Source organism: Callorhinus ursinus, unplaced genomic scaffold, assembly GCF_003265705.2.
Source record: "Callorhinus ursinus isolate GAN/ISIS: 27379988/994484 unplaced genomic scaffold, GSC_fseal_2.0 scaffold56, whole genome shotgun sequence".
NCBI lineage: Eukaryota > Metazoa > Chordata > Mammalia > Carnivora > Otariidae > Callorhinus > Callorhinus ursinus.
Window position 1 is genome coordinate 7389573 of NW_027397118.1, and position 21657 is coordinate 7411229.

Genomic DNA, 21657 nt, shown 5'->3' on the forward strand with positions numbered 1-21657 from the left:
AGTCTTACTCGCACTCCAGCTGTAGAATTTACATGTCTGCCGGGTGCCCCTGCCCTTGAGATCTGAACTGTCCAATTCCACTGTCGGTGGATATTCTTGAGGTCTGCTTGGTCTGTAGCAGGCAGACATGTGGCTCAGCCCACCCTTTCTCTAGTTTCCAAAAAGCCCCAACTTGTTCCCCCCAAACAACTGAGGTCATATTGCACACCTTTCACTGAACAACACCTTACAACAGCCACAACACCTGGTGTGCATTTATGGCCACCTCCCCAAGGGGGTTCTCACCAGCACTTCCCCACTCAGCCCCAGCCTTTCCCAGTCCTGGGCTTCTCTCTCTGCCCCCTCCTTTCTCTGCCCATCATCCCTCCCTCCCACGTTGTTGGGAGAACAAGAAGGTTCTTCCTTTATCCAGCTCCTCCCTCAACTCCTTCTCCCAAATATTATAGCCAAATTTATCATCTCCTTGGAATGTAGTCGTATCATCCATAGAACTCTCTCCCGACAGCTCACTTCTTCATGCTCCACATATGATGGCCTTGCCCCAACATCTTGGCAATGGGGAAGATAAGATTCAACTTTTAAAAAAATAGTAAACATAATTTGAATAGTACTTACATGCCAGGCCCGGTGCTAAGAACGTCCCATTTTTTTTTCCTTCAACCTGAAAACAACCACATGAGGAAGGCACAGACATTATGGCCAGTTTATGGGTGAGCAGATGAGGTTCAGAGAGGTGTCTTGCCCAAGGTCACATGGCAGGCGAAGGGGGAACCAGGGTTGAAACCCAGGTCCACATGGTGTCAGAGCTTTGCTTTTCCCCCTAGCAGCATTTCCTGGTAGCCTCCATCCAAGGCCACTTTTCCTTGTGACTAGTAGTTTCTCAGTTTCCTCTTGAAATAAACCAGTCACTGTCCATCTAATAAAGGAAAAACAAAAAGATGTCATTTTAAGGTTTTGTTCTTGTTAATTAAAGCCTGCCTCCAAATCAGGAGTAGGAACATAGAATCATAAAGAGGGAGGGGCACAGGATGATGAGGTCTAATGCTGGGGTGGTAGGGACGGGGGTTATGGCCTTTTTTTAAAATTGTGTGATAAATTTAAAATTTATCAAACAGAAAAGTGAGAAGACACTAAAGAGCCTTATACCCACCTCTAGATTCAACAGTTGATAGCATCTGCATTTTTGCCACATCTATGTAGAAACAAATTTCATAGAACTATTTTTTAAAAGATTTTATTATTTATTTGAGAGAGAGAGAGAGCGAGCCCACAGGGAGAGAGGGAGAAGCAGGCTCCCAGCTTGATCCTAGGTCCCTAGGATCATGACCTAAGCCGAAGGCAGACACAACCATCTGAGCCACGCAGGTGCCTTTGTAAAACTATTTTAAATTACAGAGATTATGAGACTTTCCCACTTACTACTTCATCATGATGTCCCCCAAATAAGAACATTTTCCCATCTGTGCACAATGACATTATCACACCTAAAAACATTGGTAATAAATCTGTTGATATTCAGGGGTAGTCAGAGATGACCTGGAACTTTCTGTCTCACTGTGAAGAGCATGGACGCACCACTTGCTAGAGAATGGGGCTGGGGAAATAACAGAAAAAAAAGTATGGGGTTTCTTCAGTGCAGACCTTGGATTCAAGTCATAGCAGGAACTGGACTGGCTTAGCTCTGGCTGCTGCCCCATGTTCCCAGGACCTTCCCTCAGACTCACTGGTGGGCCTGGCAGGACCATGTTAAAAGTGCCATTTACATAAGAGAGCCCCCAGGAACCTGGAGGGCAGTGGGGCCTTGGGCCCTGCAGCTGCTGAGCCAGGCAGGGTCCTCCCCTGTTCTGCCTGGTCCTGAGGCTGGACTCACTCTGCTGCAGATGCACTTGCTGGAGGGCTCAGTGGGGGTGCACGGAAGCCTGGCTTATGTCCCCCAGCAGGCCTGGATCATCGGGGGTAGCATCAGGGAGAACATCCTCATGGGAGACCAGTATGACAAGGCCTGGTAAGTTTCTGGGAGGGTCCAGGAGGGACACAGGTGCATGGGGCTGGTTGGGGGAGGGATCCCCTGCGGCTAATAGTAATTGGACAGCTGCTAACCCTTGCTGTGAGCTCACTTATATGCATCAACGTATGTTCTCCTCACTGTCAAAGAGAGATTATTATCATATCCATTTTCTAGATGAGTCATCTGGGGCCCCAAGAGGTTAAATAATTTGTCTAAAGTCACAGAGCTTGGAGGATATGCTAGAATCACGATTCGAACCCAGTTGTTATCAGAAACTTCATGTGTAGCTGTTATACTCTGTGAGTCAAAATAACCCTCCCCCTCTAAAAACATTACTTTAAAACTTCATTTGTATTAATTAATTCTCCACCTCTAAGTCAAAAGGGTGATGAGGTCATGTGATGTAGAAGAAAACAGTTTGGATTCATGGTCTGGTGGGCCGCCCACCACCATCCTTGCCCTTCGTGGCCTCTCCCTCCCAGAGTCCAGGGCTAACCTGCTTGAGACACGTGCTTGGAAGTCTGTTCAATGGTTCAAAGCTTCTCTGAATGCTACAGTTGTGCTTCCAAGTCTGGTGGACCCTGGCCTCCTTTCACTGTTTGCTTGATGTTGCAATCTGCCCCCAGTAGCAACACTGAGGGGCATGTAGGGGTGTGAGATCTCCAGCTGGCTGTCCTGTGGGCTCCGCAACGTCAGGTGCAACACCAGCTCAGGGGCACCCTGCTTGCCCAACCCCCATCTTGCCTGCTTCTCTTCCCAAGTTGCCCAACTCAGTTTAATGGCATCACTGAGCTGGGTATCCCAAGGAGCCTGATGCCTCCTCCTCTGATACTTCCCGTCTAATTGGTCACCCACCTTGGACAACTCTATCCCCTAAATAGGTCTTGTCTTTCTTCTTCTCCATCTCCACTGCCAGTCCTTGCCTGTGATCTCTTGCTTGACTGTTCCCACTGCCCCTGCCTTTGGCTCCCTGTCTCCAGTCTTCTCCTACTCTGCCCCTGCATCTTGGGTCCCGCCTCTAGGGTAGTCATCCCAAAACATAGCTCTCACCGTCATTGCTCTGCTTTCACACTGATAGAACTCATTGGGCAGTTTGGAAGTATTTGGTCAAAAATAAAAATGCCCCAATTGTTAGACTTAGCACTGCTAGGTAATGAATGCATAGATGGTATCACCCATGGGCACAAAGGCCCATCTACAAGAGTGTTCACACTACACATTGTTCATAGTAGCAAAAGACTAGAAACAACCCCAATGTCCATCACAGGGACACTGGTTAAATAGTTTATGGTGCAGCCATATAACAAAATATTATGGTGCCATTAAAATAATACAAACCTATATATGCTACACACAGACATATGCAACCACGTTATTTCTGAATGAATACGTAGGAAACTGTAATAGTGGCTGCTTCCATGGAAAGCAACTTAGAGTCAAAGACAAGAGAGACTTGCTTTTCCCTGTCTTTTTGTTGTTGTTCTGTTCAAATATTTACTAAGTGCGTGTATTAGACGGAAAGAAATGAAGGGAAGAAGGAAATGCAAAAAGCCTCCTGTGCTTTACTGTTAAACTCAGGATCAAGTCCAAATTTCTTAGCATAGAATGCAAGACCTATCTCTTCCCAGCTTGGGAAGGCTGGAGGGTCTGTGGCTGGGCCAGTTGTCCCTTTAGCAATCTGTCCTTCACAGGTATCTCCAGGTGCTCCAATGCTGCTCCCTGAACAGTGACCTGGAAATTCTGCCCTTCGGAGACATGACCGAGGTGAGTGGGAGGCGAGCATCCCCCATCTCCATTGTGATGGTGCCTTTGTAATGGTTTTCTGGGATCCTCAGGCTGCCTCCCTGGGTAGGTAGAGGGGGGACTCCGGCAGTTTGCCCGAAGCAGCCCATGGCCCTGCAGCTGCTGCCTCAAAGCCTTCTCCCCCCAGGAAGGAAACTGGGGTTCATCTTACAGTGAGAGTTGGCAAAGAGCCTACCTTACCCCACAAGGATGGGGAGCCGACCTCGAACTCCTCCTTTTGGAGCAAGAGGAGTGGAGACCCAATGAAAATGAGAAACCTCCCATCCCTCCCCATTTCCTCCCCTCTCCCACCTCCCACCCTGCCCTCTCTGGCCAGCTCTTCTTTTGCCAGTGGGAACAGCCACCATGGCTTCCCAGGGGCAACGCTAGTCACACTTTCTTGACAATTCATCATCTTTCACACCTGTAGACACCTTTAATCTACACAAGACCTTTCTAAGATAAAAGCAATATTGTTGTATTATCTGTTGTCTCAGTCTGCTGAGCACTTACCAGATGCAAAAGACTACTGTAGCAACTTGAATGCATTGTCTTAGGTGAGCCTCAGGTAATTCTAGGAGGTCGGTGCTCTTATTATCCTTCTTTTAAAGGTGGGTCTGTAAACCTTTGACGGCAGAGTGCTCAGTTGTCTTGTTCAGGGTTATCTCTTCAGTAGAAAGAAGATGGTCTGGTCTGTAGAATGGCATCAGTGAATATGGACCTCATCAAGCTTGAGGTTTAGATGAGTTGATACATACAAAGTGGGGTGAACATGCTCGGCTGGAGTGGGTGTTAGCTTATCATGTGAGCACAGTAGGCACTTAGTAAGCACCTGCTGAGTGAGGACTGAATGTGAAATTAAGCCTTGGCTCCAGGCAAAGCAGCCTGTCCAAGGGCACACGGTGCTGAACCAGAGGCAGGGTAGTGACTAGAGGTCTCCCTGCTGCTCTTTAGACTCTGCTGCTTTTCTATAGAGACCACAAGAGTTCATGGTAGAACAGGGACTGGGACTTAGCCCCTGGCGCCCTTATCCTCAGGGCTGACTGAGGGATAGTCCAGCCAGCAGGTGCCTGGCATGATAGTCTGCACACGCTGTTCAGTAATTCTGGTTGCTTGTTACTGACTCTTAGTATCTCCTGACATAAGGCGTTGTGTAAAGTGTCCTTCCCATGACAGCAACAATAGAGCCCCTTCTGGCCAATGTAGCCCTGTCCTGTGGACTTGGCTGTGCACAGTGCAGTCTTCAGCAACGAGGGCTGACGGTCCTGCAAGTGGATGGTTGCTGTCAACAGAAATTTAAAACCCAAATAAGATGTAAGGAGGTGCTCTTTCTTAGGAATGATTTGTTTTATTAACTAAATTGCTAAAGTTTTAAAATGTCACCTGAGATGTTGAAGGGTTTAGAAACATTGCATCTAATTATGAGTTATAAAATTTTAATTAACTGAAAATCAGTGTTTCATTCCCTACTAAGCAAATTTTGAAAAAAAATTTTTAAATACCAGGGGTGCCCAATCACAAGGTGTCTAGGAGTGTGCCCTGAGGGGGTTCAGTGTGTCACATCTGGCCACCTGGCTGGTTTGAGCACACCTCACTGGGCTCATCCTCTAGACACAGTGCCTTTGGCTGTCTGTTTGCAGATCGGGGAGCGGGGCCTCAACCTCTCTGGGGGGCAGAAGCAGAGGATCAGCCTGGCCCGTGCCGTCTACTCTGACCGCGAGCTCTATCTGCTAGACGACCCTCTGTCTGCTGTGGACACCCTTATAGGGAAGCACATCTTTGAGGAGTGCATTAAGAAGATGCTCAGGGGGAAGACGGTCATTCTGGTGACCCACCAGCTGCAGGTGACTACCCTTCCAGGGCTCTGGCCACGACTGATGGCTAACATAGATCCTCACATTTCTGCCATTGATTCCGTAACAACCTCACCGTGGCTACCCCTTCATCTCAGACTAGACCACAACATTTGAGGAGCATTGTAAAAAACCTGGATCTCTTCTGCTTTCCACGTGGAGAGGACAGGCTGGTAAAAGATTTCTGTGGCTGGTAAAAATCGAAACCAGATTTGAAGGTCTCCTTCAAGATTTTATGGGTTGGCTCCTACTTTTAAAGTTATGGAAAAAGGAAACAGATCTTTCAGAGAAGAATTTCCCAAGTCTCATGTTCTTTGATGAAGTGCAGTGACCATGTGCGGGTGGGGCTGCCTCTCATAATGCCTTTACCCTAGGTATTTCCATACTTGGTTTTGGCCTCAAGACGTATTTATTATTTATCCCTCTCCTTCCATTTTGGCCTATTTTGGGAAGGGTACAAAATATTTCAGACATAAAGACAGTTTATAAAATAATCTACTGAAAACCCATGTGTCTATCACCCACATGACAGAAACACAGATCACCTCTCAGATTGCATTCTGAGTCCCCTCACTTTGCTATTGGTCATTCTCATGCAGGTCTCCATACCCTTACAACATGTGTATAAATCTCTAGACATGATAAAGTGTCCTTCTGCGTATTTTAAAGCTTTATATAATTGACAGTTTACTTTCTATGTCCTTCAGTAATTTGCTTGTTTTGCTCGGCATTATATTTTTGAGATCTTCCATGTTGATACACGCAACTTGATTTAATTCTCACTGATATAGCATTCCAATATCTGAATATACCAGAATTTATTCCCCTAGGATGGACATCGAGGTTGTTTCCCATTTTTCACTTTTACAAAAAAAAAAAAATGCTTCGGTGTACATCTTTTTATATGTGTCTTTTTGCATGTTTGCGAGTTTGGTGGAGTAGAGGTTTAGGAGTCCAGTTGTTGGTTCATAATTCTTAAATATTTAATTTTACTAAGTATTATCAAGTTGTTTTCCCAAGTATTTGCACTAATCTATAACAACACCTACCTTTTACGAGAGTTCCCTATACCTCCAGTCATCACCAGTGCTTGGACTTAAGCAGTGTTTTAAGATTTTTGCCAATGTAGGTATATAAAAAACATTTTATTATGATTTAAATTTACATTTTCCTTTTGAATGGTGAAGTTGAATATCTTTTTGTATGCTTACTGATGGCCTTATTTCTTCTGACTCTTCAGTATTTAGCATTTTGTGACCAGATCATTTTCTTAGAAGATGGGAAAATCTGTGAAAAAGGAATTCACAATGAATTAATACAGAAAAAGGGGCGATACGCCGAACTCATCCAGAAGATGCATGGAGGAGGAACCACACAGGTAATTTCCACCCCACTGCACCCTTACTGCCCAAAGGGAGGAGCACCCCCTGCATTCATGGCATGTGCTTTCTCCCCAGGACAAACTGCAGGACACAGCAAAGCCAGCAGAAGACCCTCAAGTGCAAGGGCAGGCCCAGACCACTGGCCAGGAAGAGCCTCTCCATGAAAATGCTGGTAATGGTGCTGGGGAGAAGGGAGAGCACATCTGCCAACCTGCCTGGCTCCTCCAGAGGTCCTGGCATCTCCTCCTGGACCCCAGACGGGGCCATGTCCCTCACTGTCTAGGATTCTAGACCTCACATACACAGGTTATAGATCCATGTAGTTGAGGGCTGTGGGGTGAGGACTGTGCTGGTCAGAAGGCCTGAGATCCTACAGGTGAATGCTATGGGAGGCAGAGCTGAGGGTGTGCAGAGACAGAGGCAGGGTGTGGGTAGTGTTGGCCCAGAGCAGCATAAATTTAACTGTAAGGCATTTAGACATTCATGCATTACATGTTTGTTGAAAACAAAGGTATTAGAAATCAGAAATTAATTGGGCCCAGTCTTGGATATCCAGAAGCTCAGGGCCTTGCTCTTCTCTAAGACAGGGCAGCAGGGCAGAAAGACAGTTCTGGATTTGAATTCCAGCTCTCTGCTCACAAAGTTTTGTGACCTTGGCCAAGCAACATAACCACTCTGAACCCTCATTTGCAAAAGTGAAGGTAATAGTGCCTTACTTTGCGGTGTTGTTGTGGAGATAAGAGGAAGTCAGGCATAGGGAGGCCTCAGGATAGTGCCTGACATATTGGAGCCTCCTGTAACCAAGAGCATTTTCAGCTGTGAAAGTCGGAAAATGATTTGAGCAGAAAAATAATTTGAAGGAAAAAGTGTAGATCACAGAATAAAAGGAAAAGTTGAAGAACTGGGCCTCAGCAATTTTAGAGTGTAAGTAGCAGGAATAAGTGCAGACTTTTTTGAAGAAAACCTACTCCAAATATTTCCCATCCTAGTGTGAGTTCCCTCAAGATTCAAATTCCAGGAAGAGAGCCCTCTTCCCCAGGAGAAATTAGGGTGTTATTAGAAGAAGGGAGAGCCTCAGGCGGAGACAATAGACAACCCCACTGGAGTGCGGCTTCCTGTTGTTGCTCTTATCGTTAGCAGCATCTACTGGTATTTTCATGTACTGGTCTCCCTGCCCTACTCTAGGACAAGAGTCTGTCTGAGCTAGTGCTACAGCTGTTTTCCGAGGACTTCTCAGAAGCATATTGCTGCAAAGCATCTTAGCAACCATCTATATAGACCTGCCAGTTGTCAGATGAGGAAACAGAGAGATTAAGTGATTTGCCTGAGATTGCACAGTATTGTAATGACCATTCTGGAACCCAGTTTTCTGGTCCCAGATCATTGCTTTCTTCATTCTCTCCTGCTGCCTCTCCCAACCCAACAAGTTCTTGGAAACCCCAACCAACCCCCCCAGGGTTATTGAATGGCTGGAGACGAAACCTCTTTCCGGGCTCTGGAGTCCAGGTGAAGAGTTACCTTCAGCAGAGTCTTCCATGGAAACATGCTGGTTAGAGTTGGGCTTGGGTAGGGCACTGAAGCTGGAAGGTGAGGAAGCTGGTAAAATGTGGAAGCCAGGGGCAAAACGCTTTGTAAAAGCTCTTCTTGACCTTGATAGACATGCAAGTGATTGAGAGGCATATCATTTCTTTCTTCTCTTACTCTCACCCAGTGCTGGAAAATCAGCTCACAAAGAAGGAGAAGATGGAAGAAGGGTCCCTGAAATGGAGCGTCTACCACCACTACATCCGGGCAGGTGGAGGTATGGTCTGTCAGCTGCCATGCCAGGCCCGGTGCTCTCTCTCTGACTGGCCCTGCCCCTGAAACTGGGTCGGACTGGAATGTGTGCAGTCATGCAAAGCAGGGAGGCACAGGGGAGTCATGTCAATCATGGACTTGACTTGCACAATTCCAATCTCAGCCACAGTCAACCATAGTAACTCTACCACCATAGTCCGTGCTGGAAGTTAGGTTTCATGTTGTGTTAAAATGTACCTGGGATTTATTTTAGTCGGATATAGTAAGACATGCAGATGTGGCAATGTCACAAAGGGAGAAGTTTATTTTCACAGATCCCTAGAAACAAGAGACATGGCGTGCCATGCAGGGCCACATGGGGAAGCACCGGGTTGGTCAGAAGGCAGAGGGAAGGGAGAACATGGCTGGAAGCCTTTACTGTTTTTTTTTGTGGGAAGGAGTAGGTAAGGCAGGGTAGGTATGCTAAGTAAGCTTAGGATTATATAGTTTGAATAAGTCTTTGGGGGGGGGCCTCTGGGCTATAGGAGTGGTCCCTAGTTATCTGGCACCCGGCCTTGTGTTTAGGGCAGGATTATGGGCTTGCTGTGTGAATTTGACGAGGAGGTGGTTGGGAGTGTGGACTGTGGATTGGTTGGTTTGTGTATCACAGGTGTGCTCACAGGGAGTCATTTGCTGTTTCTAGGAATTAGTCAGTCCTGGGAAGAGCAGTCTCCTCAGGACCAAGGCCCTAACTGCCACAGCATCAAGAATGTAGAAAATAAGAACATGTAGTCCATACAGTACTGTTTATTTAAGTGGTGTTCAAACTATAAGTCCTGAAACACTAGTGCGTTGTGAAATCCCTTGAGTGAATTGTAAGCAGCACTGAAAGAAGATAGAACAGAATAGAAAATATCTGTATGCATTTCATATAGTGACATTGGTAAAGCTTTTATTCAGGTATGCGTTAAAATACATTTCTCATGGTTATGGGAACTAAAAGTTTCAAAGTTGCTGCTTTACTAAATGGTAGATATTACCAAATTCATATAAATATAACTGTACAATGTTATAAACACAAAACCAAGTATGTGATACTGTATTTTTGAAGTAACTTAAGAGATTTTTGAAAGTAACTATGACTCCATGCCAACTTTTTACCTTTGATTGCCTTTGGAACCTAACCCCATGTAAGGTGTATCTTCTTTCTACCTGTCTAGGGGAGGAAGAGGTAGGCTGTGCATAGATCACCATCCATACCCTTTCCACTATGGGCACCCCTGCAGGGCAGAATGTAGTGCCTAGCCAGAATGAGGAACATAAAATGCTTGTGAATACATGAATGAATCCAGCAACCAATTGATCTGTATTTACAAAATATTGATTATGGGCCAGACACTGTGCCACGCTCTGGAGGGGAGGGGGTATAAAGGCATACCCTGGCTGGAGAATTAAGACATTTGCATTCACCACATAGCAAGAGAGATCTCTGTGGCCAGGCACAGTCTCACATGTCATCAAAGAAAAGGTGACCCTTGAGTGGAGCTTAAGGAAGGGTTGAATTCAAGAAAAGAGATATGGGCAGCTGCCTGGCTGGCTCAGTTGGTAGAGTATGCAACTCTGGACCTCAGGGTTGTAAATTTGAGCTCCACATTGCGTAAAGAGATTACTTAAAAAATAAAATCTTAAAAAAAAAGAAATATGGGCATGGGGCACAGACTGGGTAGGTAGGTCGAGTGCTGGAGCAAGAGACAGATGCTGAAGGAGAGAATGCACTGTGGGTTTTCCCATCCTTGGCTTTTTTGAATCCAAGCTCTATCACTTACCACGTCTATGACCTTGAGCAAGTTTCTTCCTCTCTTGGAGATCCAGTAAATGGGGATAGGAATAACAAACTCAAAAATAATGCCTGTATTTAGTACTATGCCTGGCACATAGTACATAATAGTCCTACCACATAAGAGGTAGCTGTTGTGGGGCACCTGGGTGGCTCAGTCGGTTAAGCATCTGACTTTGGCTCAGGTCATGATCTCAGGGACCTGGAATTAAGCCCTGCACTGGGGAGTCTGCTTGTCCTTCTGCCCCTCCCCCCTCGCTCTCTTAAATAAATACATACATACATACATACAATCTTTAAAAAAAAAGATGGCTATTGTTCTTTTGAAGATTGAACCCTCAGGACCAGCATAAGGGGAACTACTTTAGAATACTGTTTTTGTGCCAGGCATTGGGTTGGGTGTTTGGCACACATTATCGCCTATCACCTTCAGGGTGACCCCATGGATGACTAGGATGACTACCATCATCATTTCATAGGTAAAGAAGTGGAATGTCACTGACATTTGGTACTTTGCCCAGGCCAATATAACCTGTAAGTAGTAGGGTCAGGATTTGACCCCTGGGCTTTCTGACCTTGGAACCAAGCCCTTTCCAGTCTTCCAAAGCATTCCAAGTAGATGCGGGTCAGGATGATCCAAGGGCTTGGGATGGCTGAACAGCTTTATCAGCCATTGTCCTTCACCTTCTTGTGGCACCTGTGTGTTACTCCTTCTCTCCCTCCCCAGGTTACATGGTCTCTGCCATTGTTTTCTTTCTCATGATGGTGATCATCTTCCTCATGACCTTCAACTCCTGGTGGCTGAGCCATTGGTTAGAGCAGGGCTCAGGGGTAAGTGTCATGGTGGGAGTGGAGTGTGTTTCTGTGGGCTGGTATGGAGTAGGGCAGCTTCCTAATCCTTGGGCCCCATGAGGGTCAGAGTATGGGTTGTGGAACCCTATGACAAGCCCAGAGCCTGCTCTTGCTAAGTCCACAAATGGAAGAGTTCTAGAGAGGACCTCTGAGAGCCAGAACGTAGAGGGACTCCCTCCTAGCTCTGGCCTCCTGTGCTCACAGAATGAGTGGTGAGCAGTGCAGTCTCGCTGGGACAAAACCAAAAGGTTTCTGCTGCCAGACGGGTCCTCAAGAATACCTTACATTCCACCTTAGTGATTTTGCCTTTGGTAGCTGTTTGCCTTCTCACTTTGCTTTATTTAAAATGTGCATCTGCACCCTTTATTGGAGGCGGGGAGGCCACATGAAATATAAGCACAGCTGATATTAGTGAAAGCAGGGAAAACACATTTTACCCAGTCACTACTGTCGTCAGGGGAAAGAGCTGAGATTTGTGCACAGGTGATTTTGACATTTTAAAGGGGAATGAATACGGGGGTTCAGTAGATTTAGAGGAGTAAAATTTACCAAGGGTTGGAGGGTGTGAATGTGTTGAGGTCAGCTGTGTCCGCTCACTGGCAGTTATTAAAGTTAGGGCTCTAATCTTCCACAGAGATTGGGAGACATTTCAAAGGCATGGTTCCCAGGTCCTTGGGAGAGGTGCTTTGAGTTGTAGGAGCTATATATTCATAGTAATGAGTGCTTTTTAGTAAGTGCTCTGAGAAAGGGAGTTTTGGGGCATGCCATCAGGTGTTGGCTACAACAAATGGTAACTTTTCCTGGTGGTGGTTGAGCCTCCTTAGGCAGGAGTTTTGATGGGGGGCAGGGGCATGCCTTGAGCCACTACAAGCCATGCTGAAGTTTGATTAAGTTTTTTAGTGCAGGGGTTTGGATGGAGTTGTTCTGTGTTGAGAAACCTGCAGTTCTCAGCCATTATGTGCCTGGTTAATTCATTAATCTTCCCAACCACGTTTCGAGGTAGGGATTGTCTCCATTTTACAGAAGAAACTGTGCTTAGAGAGGAAAAAGAACCTGCCCTGGGATATGAAGTCCCCCACCGGGACTTGAACTGGTGCTCTGATTCCAAGCCATGTTTGCCTAGATGTCTATTTGGTTAACTTTTGAGTCATGTGTCAGGCAGGGTTTGCTCAGGAAAACAGAAGCCACTTGAAGTATTTAGAGCTTCCACAGATTTAATATAGGAATTGGAGACCACACAATCATTGGAAGGGCTCCAGTGACCTCAGCAGCGGGCAGCACTAAAGTGGCTGATTCTCAGAAGAAAGCCTGCAAGCCACTGGCCAAACTCCACATCCCACCCACACGTTCACAATTTCTACCAGCATGTGATGGCTTCTTCTCTTTCAGCTTTGAGATTTCCTATGACTGCCTCTCTTTGGCAGAATCTAACCCGAGACCATACTGGCGGGAGTCTGGGGAACTGAGTTCCCAAGCTCTTCCTTGCATCACAGTGAAGAATGTAGAAGCACCAGGGATGATGCTAGGTGATAATCTCGCACAAATTTCTAACACCATAGAGTGAATTTATCAAGCCATTTTCTATCTTGGCAGAAGAAAATAGGCCTCATTAGAAATCAGGCTGCCTTGGGACAAGGCATTGAGAGAGGGATGAAGAGAAGTCACTCAGGGAGCTGAGTTTAGAACAATTAGAGTAGAGTGGGTGGTGCGTGGAGGGAAGAGCTGGAGTCGGGAGACAGACTAGTTTGCCTGCTGCTATAGTGGTCCATGACAGACAGACAGACGATGAGGGCCTAATCCAGGGGAGGGCAGTGAAGAGGTAGAGGAAGGGAAAAGCAAAAGCACCAAGCAGGAAGGTTTCCATGTATAGTTTCATCCCATACCAGCTACTGAGTCTAAATGTGGTCCTGGGAAGAAGGATTTTCTCTCCCCATTGAATTTCTCCATGAATTCAGGTGATCTGACTCCCCAAAGAAGGAAAACTCACTGTTTTCCTCTATTCCTACACAATGCTTCTGATAACAAATGTGCAGGTTTTTCCCCAAATTAACCAATTCTCTAACTCCCGACACCATGTGTGTCCTACAATTCCCTTCAGTTCTGACACCACCTGGAGTTAGTACAGACTCCCCAGGTTAAGGGCTCAGTCCCACAAGACTGTCCGTGCTTCAGAGGCCAATCACAAGTCTGGACCTCCTATACTTCTGGGGGACCGGCTATCAGTTGGGGGTTCCCATGACCCCCTTTTTGGATCTGATCATTTGCTAGAATGGCTCACAGAACTCAGGGAATACTTTCACCAGTTTATTAGAAGGGATATAATAAAGGATACAGATGAAAGGCCAGATGAAGCAGTACATAGGGTGAGATCTAGAAGGCCTCTGGGTGCAGGAGCTTCTGTCTCTGTGGATGTGTTCATCAACCCAGAAGCTTTCTGAACCCCATGCTTTGGGGGTCTTTATGGTGGTTTCATCCCACAGGCATGATCAATTATTAATTCAACCTCCAGCTCCTCTCCCCACACAGAGGATGGGGGGTGGGGTTGAAAGTTCCAATCTCCTACTCATGGTTTGGTCCTTCTGGTGACCAGTTCTCCATCCTGAAGCTGTCGTTTCCTTCCATCCTTTCCAGCCATCCCTCTAGCTACAGAAAGACACTCTAATTGCTCCAGAGACTCCAAGGGTCTTAGAAACTCATGTCAGGAGCCAGAGTCAAAGGCCAAATACTAGAACAAAAGATGCTCCCTATCACTTAGGAAATTACAGGGATTTTAGGAGCTCTGTGCCAGGAACTGGGAACAAGACCAACTATATTTCTTATCAAATCATCCTCTCTGTTCTTTCTTGAAGACCAATAGCAGCCAAGAGAGCAATGGAACTACTGCAGACCCAGGCGACATACTGAACAACCCTCAGCTGTTGTATTACCAACTGGTGTATGGCCTCAGTGTCCTGCTTCTAATCTTCATGGGTGTTTGCTCCTCGGGGGCTTTCACCAAGATCACGAGGGAAGCATCCACAGCATTGCACAACGAGCTCTTCAACAAGGTGTGGGTCTGGGCGTTGGCTGTGGCTGCAGGCTGATGCCTGACCTTGCCCAGTTTTCTTTTTCTTTTTTTCTTTCTTTTTAATTAGTAGACTTTATTTTTTTGAGTAGTTTTCAATTTAAGAAAAACTGAGTGGAAAATACAGAGTTCTCATGTGTCCCTCACCAATCCCCCAGTTTCTCCTGTTATTAATATCTTGCATCAGTGTAGGATGTTTATTACAATTGATGAGTCAATATCAATACATTTATTATTATTATCATCATCATCATCATCATTATCATTACCTAAAGTCCATGGTTTACATTAAGGCTCACTCTTTGTGTTGTACATTCTATGGGTTTGGACAGATATATACTGACATGTATCTGCCATAAAGTGTACAGAATAGTTTCACTGCCATACAGAATACAGAATTGTTTCACTGACATAAAAATCCTCTGGCTCTACCTATACATCCCCTCTTTAGCACTTTATACAGCACTTTATACAGAATACAGAATAGTTTCACTGCCATAAAAATCTGTGCTTGGGGGTCAGAGCAAGATGGCAGAGGAGTAGGAGACCTGGATTTCGTCTGGTCTCAGGAATTCAGCTGGATAGGGATCAAACCATTCTGAACACCTACGAACTCAACAGGAGATCGAACAAAAGAATAGCAACAACCCTCTGAAGAGAAAAGCGACGACTTTCTGGAAGGTAGGACGTGTGAAGTGAATCCGAGGCGATATTCGGGAGGATAGACGGCGGGGGAGGGGGCCTCCGTCAGCCGCTTCTGGCAAGTGCTAGAGCCGCGGAGCACAAAATCGGAACTTTTAGAAGTCAGCTCCGCTGAGGGACGTCGCTCCAGTGGCTAAGCTGGGGGTGGAACCCTCGCGGGGCAGTGTGGTCTCAGGATCTTCAGGGTCACAGAAAGACTGGGGGTGCCTGAGTGCGGCAGAGCTCCCAGGTATCAGAGCGGGGAAGCGGGCTGCAGAGACGGAGCCGAGGCGCAAGCTCTCAGCTCGGGGTTGCCATAAACCGTGATCCGCGGCCCAGTCGGGCCACTGCGCCTCCAGCAGGGACCCAACAAGCGGCAGATCTGGGGAGACTCCCCTTCCTCCCCTGGGAGGAGCGGCGCGGGAGTGCACCACAGGGATCTGCTGGGTTTGGAGACTCCACTCCGAGTTGGGTGCCAGAGATAGAAATGCTCGGTCACAGGCCAGGTGCCCATGGAGTGCGGCCGGAGACCGGGGAGACGGGAGTGACAGACTGCTTTTCTCTGGAGGCGCACTGAGCAGTGGGGCCCCAAGTTCTCAACTTCTCCGGAGCGGAGATTGGGAGGCTGCCATTTTCACTCTCGTCCTCTGAAGCTGTACGGAAAGCTTGCAGGGAACAAAACTCCCGAGAGCAAACCCAAGCAGATTGCTTAGCCTGGACCGACAAGGGCATGGCAATTCCGCCTCCGGCAAAGACATTTGGGAACCACAGCAACAGGCCCCTCCCCCAGAAGATCATCAAGAATAGCCAGCCAAGAACAAGTTTACCGATCAATGAGAATGGCAGAACTCCAGCGCTAGGGGAATACTGCACATAGAATTAATGGCTTTTTTACCATGATTCTTCAGTCTTTCAAAGTTAATTTTTTAACTCTTTTTTTTTTAATTTTTCTTTTTTCCCTTTTTCAACCAACATCTTATCAATCCCTTTTTTAAAAAAAATTTATTTTTCATTTTTAGAGTCATATTCTATCCCTTCATAGTAGTTACCCTTTGGCATATATATATAAGTTGTTCTCTCTTTAAAATTTTGAGATACAGTTTCTTCTAACAGATCAAAATATACCCTAAATCTCTAGTGTATGGCTTTGTTCGTCTCCTGCCTGATCACATTCTCTCCCCTTTTTTTTCTTTCTTTCTTTCCTTTTTTTTAATCCTCTTCTTTCTTTTTTCAAACATCTTCCTATCAATTCCTTTTTAAAAATTTTTTATAATTTTCATCTTTACAGTCATATTCCATCCCTTCATTGTATCAACCCTTACTTTGTACATATATAAGTCTTTCTTTCTTTAAAATTTTAGGAGGCACTTTCTTCTAACAGACCAAAATACACCCAAAATCTAGTGTGTGGCACTGATCTATGCACCAGCCTGATCATATTTGATCATATTCTGTTTTTTTTTTGTCACTGTTCTGTTTTTGTTTGTTTTTATCTTTTTCTTTTTTTTCTCTTTCTTTTTTCTTTCTTTTCCTTTCTTTTCCCCTGGTTTCAGGTCTTTTCTGATTTGTACAGAGTATATTTGCTGGGGACGTTGTTAACCTGTTAGCATTTTGTTCTCTCATTCATCTATTCTCCTCTGGACAAAATGACAAGACGAAAAACATCACCTTAACAAAAAGAACAAGAGGTAGTACCGTCTGCCAGGGACCTACTCAATACGGACATTAGTGTGATGTCGGACCTAGAGTTCAGAGTCATGACTTTAAAGATACTAGCTGGGCTTGAAAAAAGCATGGAAGTTATTAGAGAAACCCTTTCTGGAGAAATAAAAGAACTAAAGTCTAACCAAGTCGAAATCAAAAAGGCTATTAATGAGGTGCAATAAAAAATGGGGGCACTAACTGCTAGGATAAAGGAGGCAGAAGAGAGAATCAGCGATATAGAAGACCAAATGATGGAAAATAAAGAAGCTGAGAAAAAGAGAGATAAACAACTACTGGATCACGAGGGCAGAATTCGAGAGAGAAGCGATATGATAAGATGAAACAACATTAAATAATTGGGATCCCAGAAGAAGAAGAAGAGAGAGAGGGGCAGAAAGTATATTGGAGCAAATTATAGCAGAGAACTTCCCTAATGTGGAGAAGGAAACAGGCATCAAAATCCAGGAGGCACAGAGAACCCCTCTCAAAATCAATAAAAATAGGTCAACACCCCAACATCTAATAGTAAAACTTACGAGTCTTGGAGACAAAGAAAAATTCCTGAAAGCATCTCGGGAGAAGAGATATGTAACCTATAATGGTAGAAACATTACATTGGCAACAGACCTATCCACAGAGACCTGACAGGCCAGAAAGGACTGGCATGATACATTCAGAGCATTAAACGAGAAAAATATGCAGCCAAGAATACTATATCCAGCTAGGCTGTCATTGAAAATAGAAGGAGAGATAAAAAGCTTCCAGAACAAACAAAAACTAAAGGAATTTGCAAACACGAAACCAGCCCTACAAGAAATATTGAAAGGGGTCCTCTAAGCAAAGAGAGAGACTAAAAGCAGCATAGACCAGAAAGGAATACAGACAATATACAGTAACAGTCACCTTACAGGCAATACATTGGCACTAAATTCATATCTTTCAATACTTACGCTGAATGTAAATGGGCTAAATGCCCCAATCAAAAGACACAGGCTATCAGATTGGATTAAAAAACAAGACCCATCAATATGCTGTCTGCAAGAGACTTATTTTAGACCCAAAGACACCCCCAGATTAAAAGTGAGGGGGTGGAAAACCATTTACCATGCTAATGGACACCAAAAGAAAGCTGAGGTGGCAATTCTTATATCAGACAAATTAGATTTTAAAACAAAGACTGTAATAAGAGATGAGGAAGGACACTATATCCTACTTAAAGGTTCTATCCAACAAGAAGATCTAACAATTGTAAATATCTATGCCCCTAACATGGGAGCAGCCAATTATATAAGGTAATTAATAACAAAAGCAAAGAAACACATTGACAAAAATACAATAATAGTGGGGGACTTTAACACCCCCCTGACTGAAATGGACAGATCACCTAAGCAAAAGATCAACAAGGAAATAAAGACTATAAATGACACACTGGACCAAATGGACTTCATAGATATATTCAGAACATTCCATCCCAAAGCAATGGAATACACATTCTTCTCTAGTGCCCATGGAACATTCTCCAGAATAGATCACATCCTAGGTCACAAATCAGGTCTCAACTGGTACCAAAAGATTGGGATCATTCCCTGCATATTTTCAGACCATAATGCTTTGAAACTAGAACTCAATCACAAGAGAAAAGTCAGAAAGAACTCAAATACATGGAGGCTAAAGAGCATCCTACTAAAGAATGAATGGGTCAACCAAGAAATTAAAGAAGAATTAAAAAAATTCATGGAAACCAATGAAAATGAAAACACAACTGTTCAAAATCATTGGGATGCAGCAAAGGCAGTCCTGAGAGGAAGGTATATAGCAATACAAGCCTTTCTCAAGAAACAAGAAAGGTCTCAAATACACAACCTAACCCTACACCTAAAGGAGCTAGAGAAAAAAGAGCAAATAAAGCCTAAACCCAGCAGGAGAAGAGAAATAATAAACATCAGAGTAGAAATCAATGAACTAGAAACCAAAAGAACAGTAGAACAGATCAACGAAACGAGGAGCTGGTTCTTTGAAAGAATTAACAAGATTGATAAACCCCTGGCCAGACTTACCAAAAAGAAAAGAGAAATGACCCAAATCAACAAAATCATGAATGAAAGAGGAGAGATCACAACCAACACCAAAGAAATACAAACAATTATAAGAACATATTATGAGCCACTCTATGCCAGCAAATTAGATAACCTGGAAGAAATGGATGCATTCCTAGAGATGTATCAACTACCAAAATTGAACCAGGAAGAAATAGAAAACCTGAACAGACCTATAACCACTAAGGAAATTGAAGCAGTCATCAAAAACCTCCCAAAAAACAAAAGCCCAGGGCCAGATGGCAACCCAAGGGAATTCTACGAAACATTTAAAGAAGAATTAATACCTATTCTCCTGAAAGTGTTCCAAAAAATAGAAATGGAAGGAAAGCTTCCAAACTCATTTTATGAGGCCACCATTCCATTGATCCCAAAACCAGACAAAGACCCCATCAAAAAGGAGAATTACAGACCAATATCCTTGATGAACATGGATGCAAAAATTCTCACGAAAATACTAGCCAATAGGATCCAACGGTACATTAAAAGGATTATTCACCACGACCAAGTGGGATTTATCCCTGGGCTGCAAGGTTGGTTCAACATCTGCAAATCAATCAACGTGATACAATATATTAACAAAAGAAAGAACAAGAATCATATGATCCTCTCAATAGATGCAGAGGAAGCATTGACAAAATACAGCATCCTTTCTTGATCAAAACTCTAGAGTATAGGGATAGAGGGTAACTACCTCAATATCATAAAAGCCATCTATGAAAAACCTACAGCAAATATCATTCTCAATGGGGAAAAACTGAGAGCTTTCCCCCTAAGGTCAGGAACACGGCAGGGATGTCCACTCTCACCACTGCTCTTCAACATAGTATTAGAAGTCCTAGCCACAGCAATCAGACAACAAAAAGAATTCAAAGGCATCCAAATCAGCAAGGAGGAAGTCAAACTCTCACTCTTGCAGATGATATGATACTTTATGTGGAAAATCCAAAAGACTCCACCCCAAAACTGCTAGAACTCATACAGGAATTCAGTAAACTGGCAGGCTATAAAATCAATGCACAGAAATCAGTGGCGTTTCTATATACCAACAACAAGACAGAATGAGAGAAATTAAGGAGTTGATTCCATTTACAATTGCACCCAAAACCATAAGATACCTAGGAATAAATCTAACCAAAGAGGCAAAGGATCTGTCCTCAGAAAACTCTAAAATACTCATGGAAGAAATTGAGGAAGACACAAAGAAATGGAAAAACGTTCCATGCTCATGGATTGGAAGAACCAACATTGTGAAGATGTCAGTGCTACCTAGAGCAATGTACACATTCAATGCAATCCCCATCAAAATACCATCCACTTTTTTCAAAGAAATGGGACAAATAGTCCTAAAATTTGTATGGAACCAGAAAAGACCCCGAATAGCCTGAGGAATGTTGAAAAAGAAAAGCAAAGCTGGCAGCATCACAATTCCGGACTTGCAGCTCTTTTACAAAGCTGTCATCATCAAGACAGTATGGTACTAGCACAAAAACAGACACATAGATCAATGAAACAGAATAGAGAGCCCAGAAATGGACTCTCAACTCTATGGTCAACTAATCTTTGACAAAGCAGGAAAGATTGTCCAATGGCAAAAAGACAGTCTCTTCAACAAATGGTGTTGGGAAAATTGGACAGCCACATGCAGAAGAATGAAACTGGACTATTTCCTTACACCACACACAAAAATAGACTCCAAATGGTTGAAAGACCTAAACGTGAGACAGGAGTCCATCAATATCCTAAAGGAGAACATAGGCAGCAACCTCTTCGACCTCAGCCACAGCAACTTCTTCTTAGAAACATTGCGAAAGGCAAGGGAAGCAAAGGCAAAAATGAACTATTGGGATTTCATCAAGATAAAAAGCTTTTTTTTTTAAGATAAAAAGCTTTTGCATAGCAAAAGAAACAGACAACAAAACCAAAAGACAACAGACAGAATGGGAGAAAATATTTGCAAATGACATAACAGATAAAGGGCTAGTGTCCAAAATCTATAAAGAACTTATCAAACTCAACACCCAAAGAACAAATAATCCAATCAAGGAATTGGCAGAAGACATGAACAGACTTTTTTCCAAAGAAGCATCCAAATGGCCAACAGACCACATGAAAAAGTGCTCAACATCGCTCGGCATCAGGGAAATCCAAATCAAAACCTCAATGAGATACCACCTCACACCAGTCAGAATGGCTCAAATTAACAGGTCAGGAAACGACAGATGTTTGCGGGGATGTGGAGAAAGGGGAACCCTCCTACACTGTTGGTGGGAATGCAAACTGGTGCAGCCACTCTGGAAAACAGTATGGAGGTTCCTCAAAAAGTTGCAAATAGAGCTACCATACAATCCAGCAATTGCACTAGTGGGTATTTACCACAAAGATACAAATGTAGGGATCCGAAGGGGTACGTGCACCCCAAAGTTTATAGCAGCAATATCCACAATAGCCAAACTGTGGAAAGAGCCAAGATGTCCATCAGCAGATGAATGGATAAAGAGGTGGTATATATATACAATGGAATATTATGCACAGCCATCAAAAGGAATGAGATCTTGCCATTTGCAATGACGTGGACGGAACTGGAGGGTGTTATGCTGAGCAAATAAGTCAATCAGAGAA

At 44.3% G+C, this 21657-nt stretch overlaps 1 protein-coding gene across 2 annotated transcripts in view; it reads left to right on the plus strand.

Annotated features, from left to right (window-relative positions):
* Nucleotides 1-21657, plus strand: part of ABCC11 (ATP binding cassette subfamily C member 11) — a 75120-nt gene that overhangs the window by 29072 nt on the left and 24391 nt on the right. For both annotated transcript variants that reach the window (XM_025852355.2, XM_073884380.1), the window contains 8 exons: nucleotides 1881-2005; nucleotides 3700-3772; nucleotides 5431-5634; nucleotides 6884-7021; nucleotides 7101-7197; nucleotides 8737-8826; nucleotides 11366-11469; nucleotides 14340-14537. In XM_025852355.2, the coding sequence (XP_025708140.1) occupies nucleotides 1881-2005; nucleotides 3700-3772; nucleotides 5431-5634; nucleotides 6884-7021; nucleotides 7101-7197; nucleotides 8737-8826; nucleotides 11366-11469; nucleotides 14340-14537 (1029 nt within the window). The remainder of the gene's footprint in view (nucleotides 1-1880; nucleotides 2006-3699; nucleotides 3773-5430; nucleotides 5635-6883; nucleotides 7022-7100; nucleotides 7198-8736; nucleotides 8827-11365; nucleotides 11470-14339; nucleotides 14538-21657) is intronic.